We start from the raw sequence: 17,962 nt of genomic DNA, 5'->3' as shown, positions 1-17,962 counted from the left end.
GGACATACAACAATATTCTGACCCGTTCCGATTCCGTTCCAACAGGTCTCGTCACCTTCACATCAATGCAGCCCTAGTTAGACAAGTCATGTAATAGCACCCAAGACCCTTACAGGTCGGAGAACTTAAATCCTCATCAGAAACTACACTTCCGTTTTCTGTTTGAGACTTGAGGCATGGAACGGCGTACTAGCGCCAGCGTCTTGGAAAGGGGTAGTATTCCAACTGATGAGCCCACTGCTACACTGGGGCGAAACGCTGGTAATTTCACGATTTATTAAGATCTTAAGTTTACAAGTTATTTGAGATGAATATTTTAAGGACTCACTCTGTAAACTAAGAGTAACCGAGCGAGTTGCCCGTGAGGTTAGGGGCACGCAGCTGTGAGCTTACATCTGGGAGGTAGTAGATTCGAGCCCCACTGTCGGCAGCCCTGAAGATGATTTCCATGGTTTCCAATTTTCATACCAGGCAAGTGCTGGAGCTGTGCCGTAATTAAGACCACGGCCGCTTTCTTCCCACTCCTAGCTCTTTCCTATTCCATCTTTGGCACTAGACTTGTCTGTGTCGGTGCGTCGTAAAGCAAGTTGTAAGGTAAAAAAGAAACTAGGAAGAAATGCAACTAACAGCGTTAAGCTTAATTTCCTAGTGAAGTAACAATGAGAGGATACTGTGACGTAAACGATCAGATACTGAGATATATTTATTCAAACAAATAATTTCAAGCTCATGCCAACTATGGAAGCTGTAAATTTATTTCGTTCACCACCGCTTGCTTATCTCTAGCAGCAGTACAGGAAGACAGTTTAGAATTGAATGCGGAGTTCTGATGTATATCTGGCCAATATACGGATATCCTCCTGTAATGCTTTTCATCAGCAACAACATCAGCCGTTTGCTACAAATACTTTCTCATGTACACTATTTATAGAGATCGTCATTTGAAATTACGCACTAGTTTTCCGATAACTTCACTGTAGTCATCACAGCATCAATGTTCTTGACAATAGCATGTCTTTCATTATTAGGATTTTCGAGGGCTTCTGAAGACAGCTTGGTTTGCAACACATTTCCCTTACTTCGAAAACTGCCACTGTTAAAAATGTTTGGGTTGCTACAGTAATGTTCTTCTGTTTCAGTTGGGAGGTTTGAAATTTAACCTAGAAGATTACTACCCATGTGGAGAAGAGGCATATATAATGGAGTATAGTGATATAAACGTCGGTCGTTTCAATCGATCGACGATAATCTTAAACGCAACGCTCACCTACCACGAAGATGTGTCTGATAAGTTTCATGTGAGTACAAGATCTCAACTTTCAATACCTGCTGACAAGTGAAAAGTTCTTTTGTAGTATTAGTAATATTCATGAGGCTTTGAATGATTGGTAATAATGTAAAAGATAGATCGCAATTGGGAAATATCCCGGTGGCAATGCACATTTACAGTAGTGTGATAAAAAAAGAAACTTAACATAATTACCCAACAAAAACAACAACAACAACAAAAGTACAACAATGAATTCCATGGAAAGGAAATATTACAAGGAATATTACTAGTTTAACATTCTAAATTCAGCATCAAAACATATATATGAATTCACACACGACTTAGATATGTCCAGTGCTTAACACTAGGGTTTACAACACCATACGGTGTACGTGCGTATGAAAGGGTACATGTCGGGTACTGAGATAAAGGTACTGTCGTGTTCCATAATATGCAGCTAATATCATATAATTGAACTGAATGTCTCCAAAACAAATTAAGGCCTTATCTTGTAATATTACAACATATGATCTCATAACTTTTCAGTAGAGCTGTTTTAAAATTTGGTAGGCCGATGACCTTTGATGTTAGGCCCCTTAAACCAACAAGCATCATCATCATCATCATCATCATTAAAAATTTGGTTACTTTGTGACACAAATAACTACTAAACTATTTGAAAGTTACGTTGGCGTTAACATTTTAATGTTCACCGATAATCTGACAGAAATTTTTTAACAAAAATTACCAACAGATATTATTTACGGTCTAATTTTTTCGCGGAGATCTATCTATCGATGCTCAGTCTCTGAGGTTTTATGACTTGCAGAAGGTCACTGAAGACAATTAATTGCAACACTACTGCACTATACAAAAATTATCACATACCGGTACCTTAATGATCGTTAATCACAGCCAGCATAAGACAGGGATATCAGTTATTCATGCTGTAGCCTGCATTTTGGGGTTATCATATGCCCTTTGATCGTCCAGTCCCAGTGTCCTGCCTCTCCACAGTAGCTGCAGGTGGGTCGAGACCTCTTCTTTGCGGAGAATTTTCTTGGAGTTGGTGGTTTCCTCTTCTGAGCCTTACTTGTTTTCTTAGGTATAACACTTTTTGAAGAAGGTGATAATGGTGTAATTATTGGCAGAAGAGGAGAGACAGAAGCCGGTTCAGTAAGATTTTCACTTGCAATGGTTGGTGGCGGCGTTACTGGAGCAGGGAAAGATGTTACAGCAGGAAATAGTACAATTTTCTTATCTTCTGATACGAAGGGTCTAATGTTTTCATGGAGATACATCTGTCTATCGATGCTAAATCCTTGAGGTTTGATGACTTGCGGAAGGTCAATGAAGTCAGGCGATGGATTTTCTGGAAGGATGGTGCAGCGTACTTCGTCAGAAACTATGGATTTCTTCGTCAACACTACACCAGGTTGCTCTTTCATATACACAAACTGATGTATCTGGGTTATTTGTGGAATGTATTCATTCCATCACGGAACTTGTTTTGCCGGTCATATAGGAATTGTTACATTTCCTGATTCTGTGTCTTAGTATTAAATAAACCCCATGTTTCAGCAGTGATTATTGTCAGAGAGCTCTTAAACTCACGCAGTGAGTAGATGACAGTCTAAGCAATACATAGGTATCAAAAATGAAAAATCGACATTTTACTCCCTTCAGTGGTTTTTTAAAGATTATTTCGTGAACTGTTGACCGAGAAATGGTCCCTTTTCTTGCGTACGCACGCAACCTATTAGGTTGCGCTTACTACTAGCTTAACATTACAAGTGATAATAAAGTAAACTTAAAACATAACTAGTTTTTCATAGTAATCCACTAAAATATACTTAGTTACATACATATTATATTTTCCGTTACTTTAATGTATATTTTCCACTTGCGTGATGTCACTTTAAATCCAAATACGCCGGGCTGAGTGGCTCAGACGGTTAAGGCGCTGGCCTCCTAACCCCAACTTGGCAGGTTCAATCCTGGCTCAGTCCGGTGGTATTTGAAGGTGCTCAAATACGACAGCCCCGTGTCGGTAGATTTACTGGCACGTAAAAGAACTCCTGCGGGACTAAATTCCGGCACCTCGGCGTCTCCGAAGACCTTAAAAAGTAGTTAGTGGGACGTAAAGCAAATAACATTATTATTATTAAATCCAAATACTGACATACTCGTATGAAATTCTAAGAAGTCATTTTAAATGTCATTGAAATTTAGACATTACTGTGCATTCCCAGGCTTACAGAACTACTAGGTTTCAATCTCTTTACTCCGCTCCTTTATCCCTTCCCTGGTTGAATCGCGCGTGGGTATTGTACATGTAGAATTGGCCCAGTTTTGTGACCGAGTGTCCTTTCTAACAAGCAAGCCATCAACCAGCTTGTAGTCATAATTTTGTGCTGATGACGTGATCATATCCCCCTGTGGGTGGGGGCGGTAGAATAACACCCACGGTATCCCCTGCCTGTCGTAAGAGGCGACTAAAAGGGGCCCCAGGGGCTCTGAACTTTGGAGCGTGGGTTGGCGACCACGGGGCCCTCAGCTGAGTCCTGGAATTGCTTCCACTTACTTGTGCCAGGCTCCTCACTTTCATCTATCCTATCCGACCTCACTTGGTCAACTCTTGTTCTTTTCCGACCCCGACGCTATTAGGTTTGCGAGGGCTAGGGAGTCCTTCATTTTCATGCCCTTCGTGGCCCTTGCCTTTCTTTGGCCGATACCTTCATTTTTCGAAGTGTCGGACCCCTTCCATTTTTTCTCTCTGATTAGTGTTATATAGAGGATGGTTGCCTAGTTGTACTTCCTCTTAAAACAATAATCACCACCACCACCACCTGACGTGATCATAAACATGGCCACCACTTAACGTAGAATCCGAACCAAAAGGCCGTGACATTCATTTAAAAAATCCCACGTACATTGGCCGGAATTTAAAATACGGTCACCTCGGTGGGATGCGAGTGACTCAGTCTATTAGTAGTTTATCATTGCCCTCGAACGCTAGTCACATCTCTACTGAACGTCGTTCGGGGTCGCTGTGGACGATGTTTGAAGGGTAATCAGCTTATAAAAAGCCATATCGCGAACAACGATCCTGCTTAGTTGGATACGCAGCATTTCTAGCTATAGCTCGACAACGTAATTTCGATTGCGCCAGAAATTTCTGCAGAACTAGCATGTCTATCCTACTCCTACTCGCAGGCTTTTCAGAGGCCATTGATAGTGTGTGGACGTATATATCCTTAGGACCCTTAAGAAGTCCAAATGCATACAAGTCCATGGATGACCTATCGGGTGCCTTAAAAGGAATTACAGTAAAAGAAACTGCACGGACTCCATTCCGTCTCAATTCCCTCTAAGAACAGACGGGTAGAACGAAAGGTGTGGTCGGATGCCTTATCTTGATGTACTCATACCTTATTTTTCGCGCTCCCATACAGTGCTGGGATATCTGCATTGTAAATGGGTGTTAAAACCTCATGCTGAGATTAAGCAGAATTCACCTTCACATTATTAGCGACACGGCGAATGGTTAACTTACCGTTGTTAAAGTATCCAGTATTGATCATGAAACCGCTTGGAAAACTTTCCTGGCATTCTTTATACAATGTTTTCTCTCTAGGGCGGTAGTAAATGGAGCGGGATTTGTTACAGTCACTAAAGTACACAGCACATTCTCCGTCTCAAGTCACCATATTTCTCCACCTGACTCTGCCGGATAGCACTCATACGGCTTTCTTGCGTTAGTGTGACGTTCCAAAATGTGACGAGGCAACAACTTATGAACTCGACGCTCATGCCGCTTTTCTAATTGCAGATATTCGTTCATTGTGGTGTTAGCTGTTGAAACGGACATCCCGAACTTACGTGAGATAGTTTTTCTTGGGTAGGATTACCACTGAAACAAGGGCCTTTACTTATCTCACCGCTTCTGGTGTACGGTTGGTCGTGGATTTGCCTGCTTTTTCCTCATTGGAATTAAGCCCAGTCGGCCTTTCACAATTTAATTAAATTACAACACTGATCCCGTTCTTTGACATCAAGAAATCACTCTTTATTACATTCCTTGCATTGCAGAATAGCTGCATTTAGCATCGGAAAGTGCTGTTATGTAGCCCTCCCACTCAGGGTCAATACGCTTGGGTATCGTTGCAACTAATGTCACGAAACTGTACAAGCACGTTCTCAGTACTGTCGTGATCATCAATCCGCCTTTGGACGTGCTAAAGTTTTTACGATTACCACCAGCTCTGGGTTCGACTCTCTGCCAGGTCCCATCTGCCTATCTGAGAAGCTATCTCACGGTGAGGTGACGACCCCTGTTCAGAAATCTAAGAGGAGTGACCTGGTAGGCAAAGGCCTATGCGGCTTTTGGTTTGATTTTTCTTCTAGAGTTATCAACCCCATTCACAAGTTGGTGACCATTACTAAGTATATTTTAATATTTTAGCTTCTTTCCGTGTTAGGGCCATCGTATCATGGACATCGACCCATTGTCAATCCAGACGAACATTTTCACGTTTACCTTCTATGATCAGTCTGTATTGGTCATTTCAGAAAATGTGACCGAAGAAGACTGCTTCCCTACGTTCATCGATGGTCAAGACCTCGCATGATTTGCCAACACACCCTACAGGTACACAGCCTCGGTATTCTCACATGTCGCAAGAAGTGACCGAAAGGCGACCAGGGGGTCACAACTTGGGAACGTGCGCTGGAGAAAAAGGTTCCCCAGGACCAGGGGTTCCCGACTAGGGAGCGTGGGCTGGCGAAAAGTGTTACCCAGGACAAGTGGCTCTCGATTACGGAGATCGGGCTGGCGACCAAGGTTCCCCAGGACCAGGGGCTCTCGACTTGGGAACGTGGGCTGGCAAAAAATGTTACCCAGGACCAGGGGCTCTCGATTAGGGAGCGTGGGCTGGCGACCAAGGTTCCCCAGCACCAGGGGCTCTCGACTTGGGAGCGTGGGCTGGCAAAAAATGTTACCCAGGACCAGGGGCTCTCGATTAGGGAGCGTGGGCTGGCGACCAAGGTTCCCCAGCACCAGGGGCTCTCGATTAGGGAGCGTGGGCTGGCGACCAAGGTTCCCGAGGACCAGGGGCTCTCGACTTGGGAGAGTGGGCTGGCGACCAAGGTACCCCAGCACCAGGGGCCCTCGGCTTGGGAGCGTGGGCAGGCAACCAAGGTTCCCCAGCACCAGGGGCTCTCGACTTGAGAGCGTTGGCTGGCGACCAAGGTTCTCCAGGACCAGGGGCTCTCGACTTGGAAGCGTGGGCTGGCGACCAAGGTTCCCCAGCACCACGGGCTGAAGACTTGGGAGCGTTGTCTGGCGACCAAGCTTCCCCAGCACCAGAGGCTCTGGACTTGGGAGCGTTGTCTGGCGACCAAGGTTCCCCAGCACCAGGGGCTCTGGACTTCGGAGCATTGTCTGGCGACCAAGCTTCCCCAGCACCAGAGGCTCTGGACTTGGGAGCGTTGTCTGGCGACCAAGGTTTCCCAGCACCAGGGGCTCTCGACTTCAGAGCGTTGTCTGGTAACCAAGGTTCCCCAGCACCAGGGGCTCTCGATTAGAGAGCGCGGGCTGGCGACCAAGGTTCCCGAGGGCCAGGGGCTCTCGACTTGGGAGCGTGGGTTGGCGACCAAGGTTCCCCAGCACCACGGGTTGAAGACTTGAGACCGTTGGCTGGCGACCAAGGTTCTCCAGGACCAGGGGCTCTCGACTTGGGAGCGTGGGCTGGCCACCAAGGTTCCCCAGCACCACGGGCTGAAGACTTGGGAGCGTTGTCTGGCGACCAAGGTTCCCCAGCACCAGGGGCTCTGGACTTGGGAGCGTTGTCTGGCGACCAAGGTTCCCCAGCACCAGGGGCTCTCGACTTGAGAGCGTTGTCTGGTGACCAAGGTTCCCCAGCACCAGGGGCTCTCGACTTGAGATAATTGGCTGGCGACCAAGGTTCCCGAGGACCAGGGGCTCTCGACTTGAGAGCGTGGGCTGGTGACCAATGTTCCCCAGCACCAGCGGTTGTAGACTTGGAAGCGGTGTCTGGCGACAAAGGCTCCCCAGCACCAGGGGCTTTCGACTTGAGAGCGTTGTCTGGCGACCAAGTTTCCCCAGCACCAGGGGCTCTCGACTTGAGAGCGTTGGCTGGCGACCAAGGTTCTCCAGGACCAGGGGCTGTCGACTTGGGAGCGTGGGCTGGCGACCAAGGTTAACCAGCACCACGGGCAGAAGACTTGGGAGCGTTGTCTGGCGACCAAGGTTCCCCAGCACCAGGGGCTCTGGACTTGGGAGCGTTGCCTGGCGACCAAGGTTCCCCAGCAGCAGGGGCTCTTGACTTGAGAGCGTTGTCTGGTGACCAAGGTTCCCCAGCACCAGCGGTTGTAGACTTGGAAGCGGTGTCTGGCGACCAAGGCTCCCAAGCACCAGGGGCTTTCGACTTGAGAGCGTTGTCTGGTGACCAAGTTTCCCCAGCACCAGGGGCTCTCGACTTGAGAGCGTTGGCTGGCGACCAGTCTTTCCCAGGACCAGGGGCTCTCGACTTGAGAGCGTTGGCTTGTGAACTATGTTCCCCAAGATCGGAGGCCCTCAACTTGTGAGCGTGGGCTTGCGACCAAGGCTCCCCAACACCAGGGGCTCTCGACTTGGGAGCGTTGGCTGGAGGCAAAGGTTCCCCAGGGCCAGGGGCTCTCAACTTGAGAGCGTGGGCTCGTGAACTATGTTCCCCAAGATCGGAGGCCCTCAACTTGTGAGCGTGGGCTTGCGACCAAGGCTCCCCAACACCAGGGGCTCTCGACTTGGGAGCGTTGGCTGGCGGCAAAGGTTCCCCAGGACCAGGGGCCCTCGACTTGAGGGTGTGGCCTCGCGAACAATATTCCCCAGCACCAGGGGCTCTCAACTTGAGAGCGTTGTCTGGCGACCAAGGTTCCCCAGCACCATGGGCTCTCAACTTCGGAGCGTGGGCTCGCGACCAATGTTCCTAGGTTTCCCAGCCCGACGCTGGCATTGCTTCTAGGGGCCGCCACTGACAGAATACGAAATTAGGGGAATGTCTGTATATATCAGCGCGGGCGATTTGAATTGTGCTGAATCAGGAAGTAATACCAATATAAATGGTCCGTTATTGGACATTATAAATTTTCCAGCTAACTAATTCCTGGTTGCCAGTGTTTCGCCCCCGTGTGCTACGTCGGACTCATCAGTTGGTACCTAGGGCACCTACCATTGGCAGGAATAGTCAGCTGGAAAATTTATAATGCCCAATAACGGCCCATTTATATTTGTATTATAAATGTACTCATTCGGAACAAATATTTCTGATTCCCTATGGGAATCAACATCTATAGAATGAGGAAGTGTCAACGACCCGTGACGTGATTGTGATCAGCCGTGTGTGCTGCCGTAACAGTGATCAAAGGAGGAGTATCCCCATGATTGCCAACAGTATGCATATCTGTAATTTATTAATTTTGCTTGAAATAAAATAAACTTATTTTAAGTAAAAATTATTTACCAAGTGTATGCATAAGTTTTTTTTTTTTTTTTTTTTTTTTGTGGTAAACACAACACGCAATTTACAAGGGATATTCACTTCTTGTTTATTCAAAGTGTTGCCAATCTACTTCTACACATTTCGCCCAGATCAATTCGCCAAAGCTGTTTTTAGTAATTTCTTTTAATATATAGATTAATTGGAATAAAATATGAAAACTTTTAAACGGAGAAACCCACAACGACAATTTAAGCCGCAGCGCGTACTTAAGAAATAAAAATCGTCAGGAAAAAAGCAATTAAGTGGGTATTTGAGAAAATACAAAATCAGAATTCACAATCACTTTCTGTAGGTAACCATAAAACCTTTTCTCTTACTGAAATATCGTATCGTTTATTTTTACTCCCATGGAGTCTGAAATATTTTATATTAAATCGGAAGTCTCCATAAAATTGAAATCAATTACCCTTAAGTTACCAGTAATAATATTTCGTAAACTTCACAAGTGTTTCACAGTTATCAATCAATCAATCAATCAATCAATCAATACTGATCTGCATTTAGGGCAGTCGCCCAGGTGGCTGATTTCCTATCTGTTGCTTTCCTAGCCTTTTCCGAAATGATTTCAAAGAAATTGGAAATTTATTGAACATCTCGCCTGGTAAGTTATTCCAATCCCTAACTCCCCTTCCTATAAATTAATATTTGCCCCAGTTTGTCCTCTTGAATTCCAACTTTATCTTCATATTGTGATCTTTCCTACTTTTATAGACGCCATTCAAACCTATTCGTCTACTAATGTCATTCCACGCCATCTCTCCGCTGACAGCTCGGAACATACCACTTAGTCGAGCAGCTCTTCTTCTTTCTCTCAATTCTTCCCAACCCAAACATTGCAACATTTGTGTAACGCTACTCTTTTGTCGGAAATCACCCGTAGGATACGTGATGTTTAATTTACACTGTCTTTATAACGTAATCAGAACAACCCTCTTGAGACTTGAATTCCTTTCTACGAAGCTTGAAAAGTTGGTCAACATTAATTAAATTTCCAGGAAAATGTCTCAAAATTATCAAGAAGTCACATCACAGAAAAACAGTTTCATCAAAACCGCAGCACATCTCACATAACGATCAAGTTTAAATTCAAATGATTTACATTCCAACTTTACATTACAACAGTTGACACAAGACCCGAGACACGAACACGTCTATACGCCAAGAACAATTCGTCCAGCTGATGCAATTTAATAACAATACACAGTGAGAAGGAGCTGAGATAAGACAAAGATCACCAAGGAGAAAATAACCCAAGCAACCGAAATACAACAATAATGAAAGCGATAACAATTCAAACTTCGTAATATTTCCATCAGAATTGAGTACAATTACCCTAAATTGCATACTAAAATCTTGCATCATACTTACGAGTATAATCATTTCATTACCCAAAGCGAGTGCACTGCTCGTCGTAAATTAGAATACAGAAAAGACACAGGCAAGATGATGCAGAAGAAAAATTAATAAAAATAACAACAAAATATAGACAGATATTAAGTTAAAACAATAGAGCGTTCCCTATGGAACTTTTCATACACCGGTAATTCCCAGATGAACACAAATAATTTAGAACGCCACGCCAGGCCACGAATTTTGAATGCAAACAGTTATCCAACGAAGCACACGCAAATTATTTCAAACACTTCAAACACGTTAGTTATTAATGTTTTATTTTACGTTATATTCCTGTAGTAGATCACACACGCTGTTGATTAGGAGTCGTCCCAACCTTCTTCCGAGTGGAAAATAAATGAAGTATACTCACTCAGGATGAAAAATCAAGTCATTAACATTGTTCGGCACAGTCACATTTTAAAATAAACATCAACCATATTACTTCAGTGCGCAGAGACGCTGTAATATCAAAAACAGAGCCTTTAGCCCGTATCAAGAATTATGGCCATGAGTTGGCTGTTATACAGTCTGGAGGCCATTACAGTCCAGACAAATCAACTCAGCAACAAGACACTCGCGTCTAGCGACTGACACTCAGGAGCCATCATCGGCTATATTCGCTGTCACTCGGCTCCTAGAGTCGAACGCATCGTGTCGTCACAACTCCCGCTCAGCTTTGATTCTTTGAGAATCTTGGAATTAAATGATTAATTAAGCTAGTGTATTATTGAATTCTAAGAGTGTCATGAATAACTTCGTGTGCCCAGTATGTTCTACCGGTACATCCTTTAATTATATACAAAATTTCTTTCCTTTCTGGTAGTGTATGCTTTCCCGAAGATCCCGCGCAAAAAGATGCTTTCTCTCACTTTGTAATCTGCAGCTTGCGGTAGTCAGATGAAGTTTGTTAAAACGAAGACTTGAGTTTATTCTTTGAGAATTTTGGGTTGAAATTATTAATTAAGGTAGTGTATTAATTCTAAAGTAATCATGAATAATTTGGTATTCTCAATATGTTCTATATCCTTTAATTATTTTAAGTTGAAACATTCAAGTAAAGCAGTGACATTTACATGTGACTTCTGCGTCTACATCAGCATCTTCCATCATAACGATATGAATATTTATAAGTAGATGTATGTCTTTTATAATAATATTTGCCACTTATTTTATCTTTAGGGTGTTATAAATAATGAATGTGTACGACGTAGCATTAGAAACGCAATATCATTGTGCGCGTTTAATTATATCACTGAGGCTGTAATTCTGTCTACACTACACTGAACTCGAGGAAAATGAAAATTCTTACTTTTGAAAAGCTCAAGGAGAGTGAGGGTGTGGCTAAATATTCTGCCTCGACGATGGTGCTCGAACTTAGCTGATGACGGCTTCTGAATGTCAGGCGCCAGAACAAAGTCAACTAGACGGGCGAGTTACTGCTTGGAGGCGAAGATTCGGTCCGGTCAGTAGCACACACACACACACACACACACACACACACACACACACACACACACAGAGAGAGAGAGAGAAAGAGAGAGAGGTACGGGCTCGCACACAAGCCCACAGTTTAAATTCGTGCCGTTAGATGGCACACACATCCTGTACATGTTATGTTACTCACAGATAGTACATATAAAATATACACGCAGCGTTCTGGGCAAAAACTGTTTCAAGTCTTTCCATCCCACAAACAATGCGGCGATATAATGCGCATTAACTCGCTGTCGGTATATTGATAACGCTTGAGAAGGTGCTAGCATTAAGGCCTAGGGAAACAGGAACATGCCCAGAGAGGAAGCTAGGTGGACCGAGGTTAGGAAGCTTTCCATCCATAAATTCATCCATCTTTTATTCAATGGTAACAACATATTTACAATACCATAACTGAAGAACCTTTTCAAAGTAATCCAATACACTTATATTGGCCTCATACATAAAACCGAGAACATAATACCTATACTCCACAGGTAATATAGCAGAAATACAAGTTTTACTAGAATATAATATTTGAAAAACACATATTACAAAAGAAACGGCCTTCAACTGGCCATGTGCCCCTGGACTACGAACCCGGCACTTCCACACAGTACAGCACACACAGAAGCACAACTCTAACCCAGTTACACACCCATTCGTGGCCACAAACATTAAGCTTTCACTCAATATACACATCCAACATTCACTCACTAGTTACGCTCCGATGTTCGCAGCCCAGAAGCCTCGGGTTCGAAAGGAACCCCCAAGTAGATGCTCTAGAGAGCAACAAACAAATAATGAGAGTTGAACGCTGGATACAACCAGCCACCAAGACTACGCTTGAGAAGGGAAGGGGAAGGGACAGGAGGGTGAACAACCAATGTAGAAACAGAAAATACACTCAACTCACAACGCAGGCCCACTTCAAGTGTCTGTCAGAGTCTTGAGTCTGAGAGCGTAATTACAAGTATCTCGTTATACAATTTTTTAAATACATGAAAACATCTGTGATACGCTACACGACTAACAGCTCAACACGGTCATATAAATACAGCCGGCTCACTGCCCCCATAACAGCTCTCTGTAAACAAATACATATTGCTTTTCTGATAAAATCCCTCGTAGCTAACATTCACATCAAACCATTCAAGTGCTTACAGCTGAACTACCGATCCGTTCGAAGAGGTCGAGTTGTGAACTTTATCCTTCCAGTATCATATCAAATTTCGTTCTGCTCGGCTGCGGAATGAATTCTCACCATAGACAAAATAAATATATGTTGAAAAATTTTCTAAAGGGGTAAAAATAATGTATATGTAACGAAACCTTTTGAACATAGCATAATTTTCTGCTGTGTGAATGTTCGGTATGCCTGAGAAGACGGATGAAAGTTTATGTGATCCCGAGCGAATAAGACTGTATGTGGGTGTGAGTGAGCCGGCCTAGCTGAAGTCTGTGCGTAGAATTACTTGAATGCTGAACAGATAAATACGGTACCTGTATATAAGCACATTCTGCACCCTATAATATTGTAATATTTAGTGTTGTAGTTTTAAGTGGGGGATGAAGGTATCTTCGTGTATGTTGTGTTGTGCCCTTTCTCCATTCACTATCCCTGAATTGTATCCACAATTTGTGGAAATTGAATAATAATAATAATAATAATAATAATAATAATAATAATAATAATAATAATAATAATAATAATACTGCCACTCTAAAATTGAAAATGAAAGACAAGAAAGGATAATTCTCCAGAAAATGTATGGCCCCACGAGAGAAATTGGAATGTGGATTAAGAGGAGAACAGCGGACCTCTACTCATTAAGTGACAGGTTCACTGATGCCGTACGCAAGAGACGCCTGAAATTCTACGGCAATATCTATAGAATGGGCAGCGACACAATACTATTTAAAGTAATCGACTCAAAGAAGGTCAAAATAAACTGGCTAGAAGAAACTAAGGTCGACCTCCAGGAAATGAATATCATGGACGACATTGTAGAAGATCGTGGAGCCTTTTGGTACAATAACAACCAAGCACAAATTCATGAAGAGATTTTGGGAGGATAAGTAGGTGAAAACCATCAGGCCAACGAACAAGTTCAAACGCTCTCTTTGAATGGGCATAACGAAGAAATAAAGGAAGAAAGAAAGAAAGAAAGAAAGAAAGAATAATAATATTGCAATTGTAGAAAAATCTCTGTAAGACTTGTGACACATAAGTAAGCACTAAATAAACTAAGGAAGGGGAAGAAGATAGATGTTGTCGTAGACTATATAATATTGTTAACGTCTAGGACAAGATAAATAATATTTAGTGTACTAATAGTCAAATAATTACCAGAGGAAAATGTAACGCATGTATTAAAAGTAATGAATTGCAAGAAACGAATGCTCTCTTCCCAGTTGCAGGTGAACCGGAACTAGGGGTGGGAGTATTCTTCTCTATTAATAAAATGAATTAGTTAAAATTAATGTGTACCCTAATGTTTTTATTTCAAATATTATTGAAACAAATTTAATGGTTACAGATAACAGCAGAGCTGACGAAATGTGACAGTAAGCAGCAGAAGGATTCATGCCAATTCTTCTACGCCCTAGAAATCAAAGAAATATGCAAAAACTGGGATAATCCATTGGCTCTTGAACATCAATTCGAGGAAAGTTTAGTTAACATGAAAAAAGAGTGTCCTATGCCAGCTGTAAGTATATTATCAAATCAAAATCTCTTTATTTGCAAATGAGGTGTCTACCTCGGTGGCAAATTGTACACTAAAATACATTATTGTCAAGCACTAAATATTAAATTAACAAGAGAAGAAAATTTTCCTATAATACAAATATTATACAATTTACGCTAACAATTTTTTCTATTAAACACACAGCTCACCCTTAATAAATTTATATTGTTTACAAAATTCTACTTATAATATCTCCTGTACTACTTACAAATATAGTCAACTGATATACAGTATGTGGAATTACTTCAAATGATACTATACAACTGGTATAAGATTAATATTTACATTTGATTTATTTATATACTTTTCTTTTTACCCGTTCTGGAATCTAAGTAGCATAACGACCTGTTGCGTCTTAACCAGAGCCCCTGTTGCCACCACTTTTCAGAGTTCCTGAAGGGCCTTCACAACTACCGTAGCGGTCCCAGGGCCCTCGAAGTCCCCACTGTACTTCACCCCTACAGGCAGTCCCTTACTTTGGCTGTCCAAAGTCCTTAGACCAGGGGATGGAATTAATTTATTCACACATATTTTTTTATTTAAAATAACCTGCACTGGTCGAATGCCCTCTAAAACTTCATTTATTTTCTCTGTTGCTGTTTATTCTCTTCTTAAATATCTGTACAGATTTTGGAAAAGGATCAAACACTACCCCTGGTGAACTGTTCCACTCCTTCACACCCTTCCCAATGAATGAAAATTTACCCCAATCGTTTCTGCAAAAATTCCTTCTAATTTTATATTTGTGGTCAGTCCTGCCGATATAATTATTTTCCAACTGAAGCCTCTCACGGATATCTCCCCATGCTTCTTCTCTTGTATAGGCACTATATAATCCTATAAGTCTAGTTTTCTCCCTTCTCTTACTTAAAGTTTCCCACCCAAGTTCCTTTAACATTTCTGATACACTACTCTTTCTCCTGAAATCCCCTGTTACAAATATTGCTGCTTTCCTCTGCACACTATCTATTTCTTTTATTAGGTATTCTTGGTGAGGATCCCAAACACTGTTTGCATATTCCAATAATGAACGAACCATACTCAAGTAACTTTTTTCTTTTAATTCTTTGTTGCATCCTTTAAGTAGCCTCATTATGACATGTAACGATCTGTATGCTTTCGCTACAATATCATCAACATGACCCTTCCAGTCCAAATTACTTTCAAATTTCACACCTAAGTATTTGCACTTGCCATCTTTTGGGATAACTACCTCGTCCAAAGTATATTCAAATTCAGTTTTAAAGCTCCTGTTTGTAAAAGTTGTAACAGTTGATTTGACTCCATTAACCTTCATATTATTTTCTTCAACCCATTGTTGGATAATTTCAAGGTCCCTTTGTAATTCTGAACAATCCTCAATGTTGTTTATTTCCCTATAAACAATTATGTCATCTGCATACAATCTTATTTTTGATGTTATATTGTTCCCTAAATCATTTGCGTATATTAAGAAAAGTAACGGACCGATTATACTACCCTGTGCAATTCCCTTCCAAACTTTCTCTTCCTGAGATACATTATTTCCTACTTTGACTTTCTGAACCCTTGAATTTAGAAATGTTTTTATCCAATGTGTAACTCTTACGTCCAATCCTATTCCCTCCAATTTCTTTAATAATATTCCATGTTCCACTCTATCAAGGGCTTTGGAAAGATCTATGGCTATGCAATCTAACTGACCTCCTGAATCCAATTGATCTGATATGTCCTACTGAAATTCCACCAGTTGTGCCTCACAAGAAAATTTCTTTCTAAATCCATACTGGCTCCTCATGAACCAATTTTTATCATCACATATCCCTCTGATGTACTTTGATATTAAACTCTCCAGTATTTTACAAACTATACTGGTCAGGCTGATTGGTCTGTAGTTCTCTGGTTTCCTTTTTTCACCCTTTCCTTTATAAATTGGTATTATTATAGATTCCTTCCATTCCTTTGGTATTACACTATTATTTATGACATAGTCAAAGAGAAATATTTAAATAAGGCACTATGTACCACCCCATTGTCTTTAACACCTCCCCAGTAATTTGATCACTTCCTGCTCCTTTTCCTTGCTGAAGCAGTTGGATTTCTCTTAAAATATCTTCATTTGTGAATGAGAAGCTTCTTGTTTCCCTCTGTGTCTCTCCCTCTCTATCTTCTGTTTCGGTTTCCAACTCCTGACAATCATCTACTGAATCTCTGAATTCCCTACTAAATAGGTTTGCTTTCTCAGTATCTGTTAAATATAGTTCACCCTCTTCTCCCGCCATTGTAGGAACTTGGATTCCTTTTCCTTTTTGATTCCTGATATATGAATACAGCTTTCTCCATTTCCCTTTGTGGTCATTACTCTCTTGAAGTATGCCATTCATATATTTCTCTTTTGCTTCCTTTTTCACTCTATTCAGTTCCCTCATTAGCTGTTTTCTAGTTTCTCTACTCTCCCTACCCTCTTTGATTTTCCTGTTTACATTTATACATTTTCTTTTTAATTTTCTTATTTCCCTTGTATAATAAACAGGGTCTGATGTCATTTTACCCTTCTTAACAGGTACAAATCTCTTCTCTCCTTCCCAAATGATTCCTTTAAATTTAGCCCAAAGTGTATCCACGTTACTCCCTTCACTTATCCAACAACTGAATTGTGATTTAAGGTAAGTTCCAAATCCATCAAGTTTAGTTTTCCTGTTCAATTTCTTGTCTTGTGTAGCCCTCTTATTAAGCCTTTTTGGTACGAGTCCTACATCCGTTATTACAGCCTTATGGTCACCTATTCCTTCAATTACCTCAGTTTTATCAACAATTTCCCATGGTTTAACCAAGAATACATCTAGTAAGTTATTGAGACGAGTCGGTTCTTGTACTACTTGTGTAAATCCTCCCTCCCAAATTAACTTATTTGCCAGTTTCTGTTCGTGGGCTTCACAAGCAGCTCCATTCCATTTAACTTCAGGCAAATTTAGATCTTCCCCAATTATTACCATAGCGCTATTATTGTTTTTATGAGTATAATCTATTATTTTCTCAAATATTTCCATGTCTCTTTCCTCTCTTCCAGGCCTGTATGTTCCTATAATTCCCAGCTCCTTCATATTATCACAAACTATTTTTATCCCTAATATTTCATCCTTTTCATCTGTAAACCATTCATGTGAACAGTAAGTTTCCTTCACCAGAATAAACACCCCCTCCCTTTTTATCTCCTCGGTCTCTACGATAGACTGTGTACCCTTCTGGAAATACTTCTCTATTACCCACCCCTTCTCTCAACCACGATTCCACTCCTATCACCACATCAGTCTCATAAGATTGCATCAATGTACCAAATTTTAATTGTTTATTTACTACACTTTGACAGTTTACCAAGAGCAATCTCAGACCGCCTTCATCCCTAAAACTTAACTGTTGCAATTGGGTAACTAGAAATTCCTTACTATCCTCAGTTTCATTTTCTAGTTGACTGAGCCAGCTTGAAGTACAGCTGGCTCTTTCTACTAGTTTTCCTGGTCAGTATTATAACT

The 17,962-nt window shown here is 41.8% G+C and overlaps 1 protein-coding gene across 1 annotated transcript in view; it reads left to right on the top strand.

Moving 5' to 3' along the window:
* Positions 1-963: 963 nt before the first annotated feature.
* Positions 964-17,962, top strand: part of LOC136877831 (uncharacterized) — a 42,119-nt gene continuing 25,120 nt past the window's right edge. Inside the window, exons 1-3 of the mRNA XM_067152032.2 lie at positions 964-1,057; positions 1,140-1,298; positions 14,241-14,411. Coding sequence (XP_067008133.2) covers positions 995-1,057; positions 1,140-1,298; positions 14,241-14,411 — 393 coding nt within the window. The 5' untranslated portion in view covers positions 964-994. The remainder of the gene's footprint in view (positions 1,058-1,139; positions 1,299-14,240; positions 14,412-17,962) is intronic.

Source organism: Anabrus simplex, chromosome 7, assembly GCF_040414725.1.
Source record: "Anabrus simplex isolate iqAnaSimp1 chromosome 7, ASM4041472v1, whole genome shotgun sequence".
Classification (NCBI taxonomy): domain Eukaryota; kingdom Metazoa; phylum Arthropoda; class Insecta; order Orthoptera; family Tettigoniidae; genus Anabrus; species Anabrus simplex.
The sequence above is the reverse complement of the archived record's forward strand: the minus strand, read 5'-3'. Positions and strand labels throughout refer to the sequence as shown.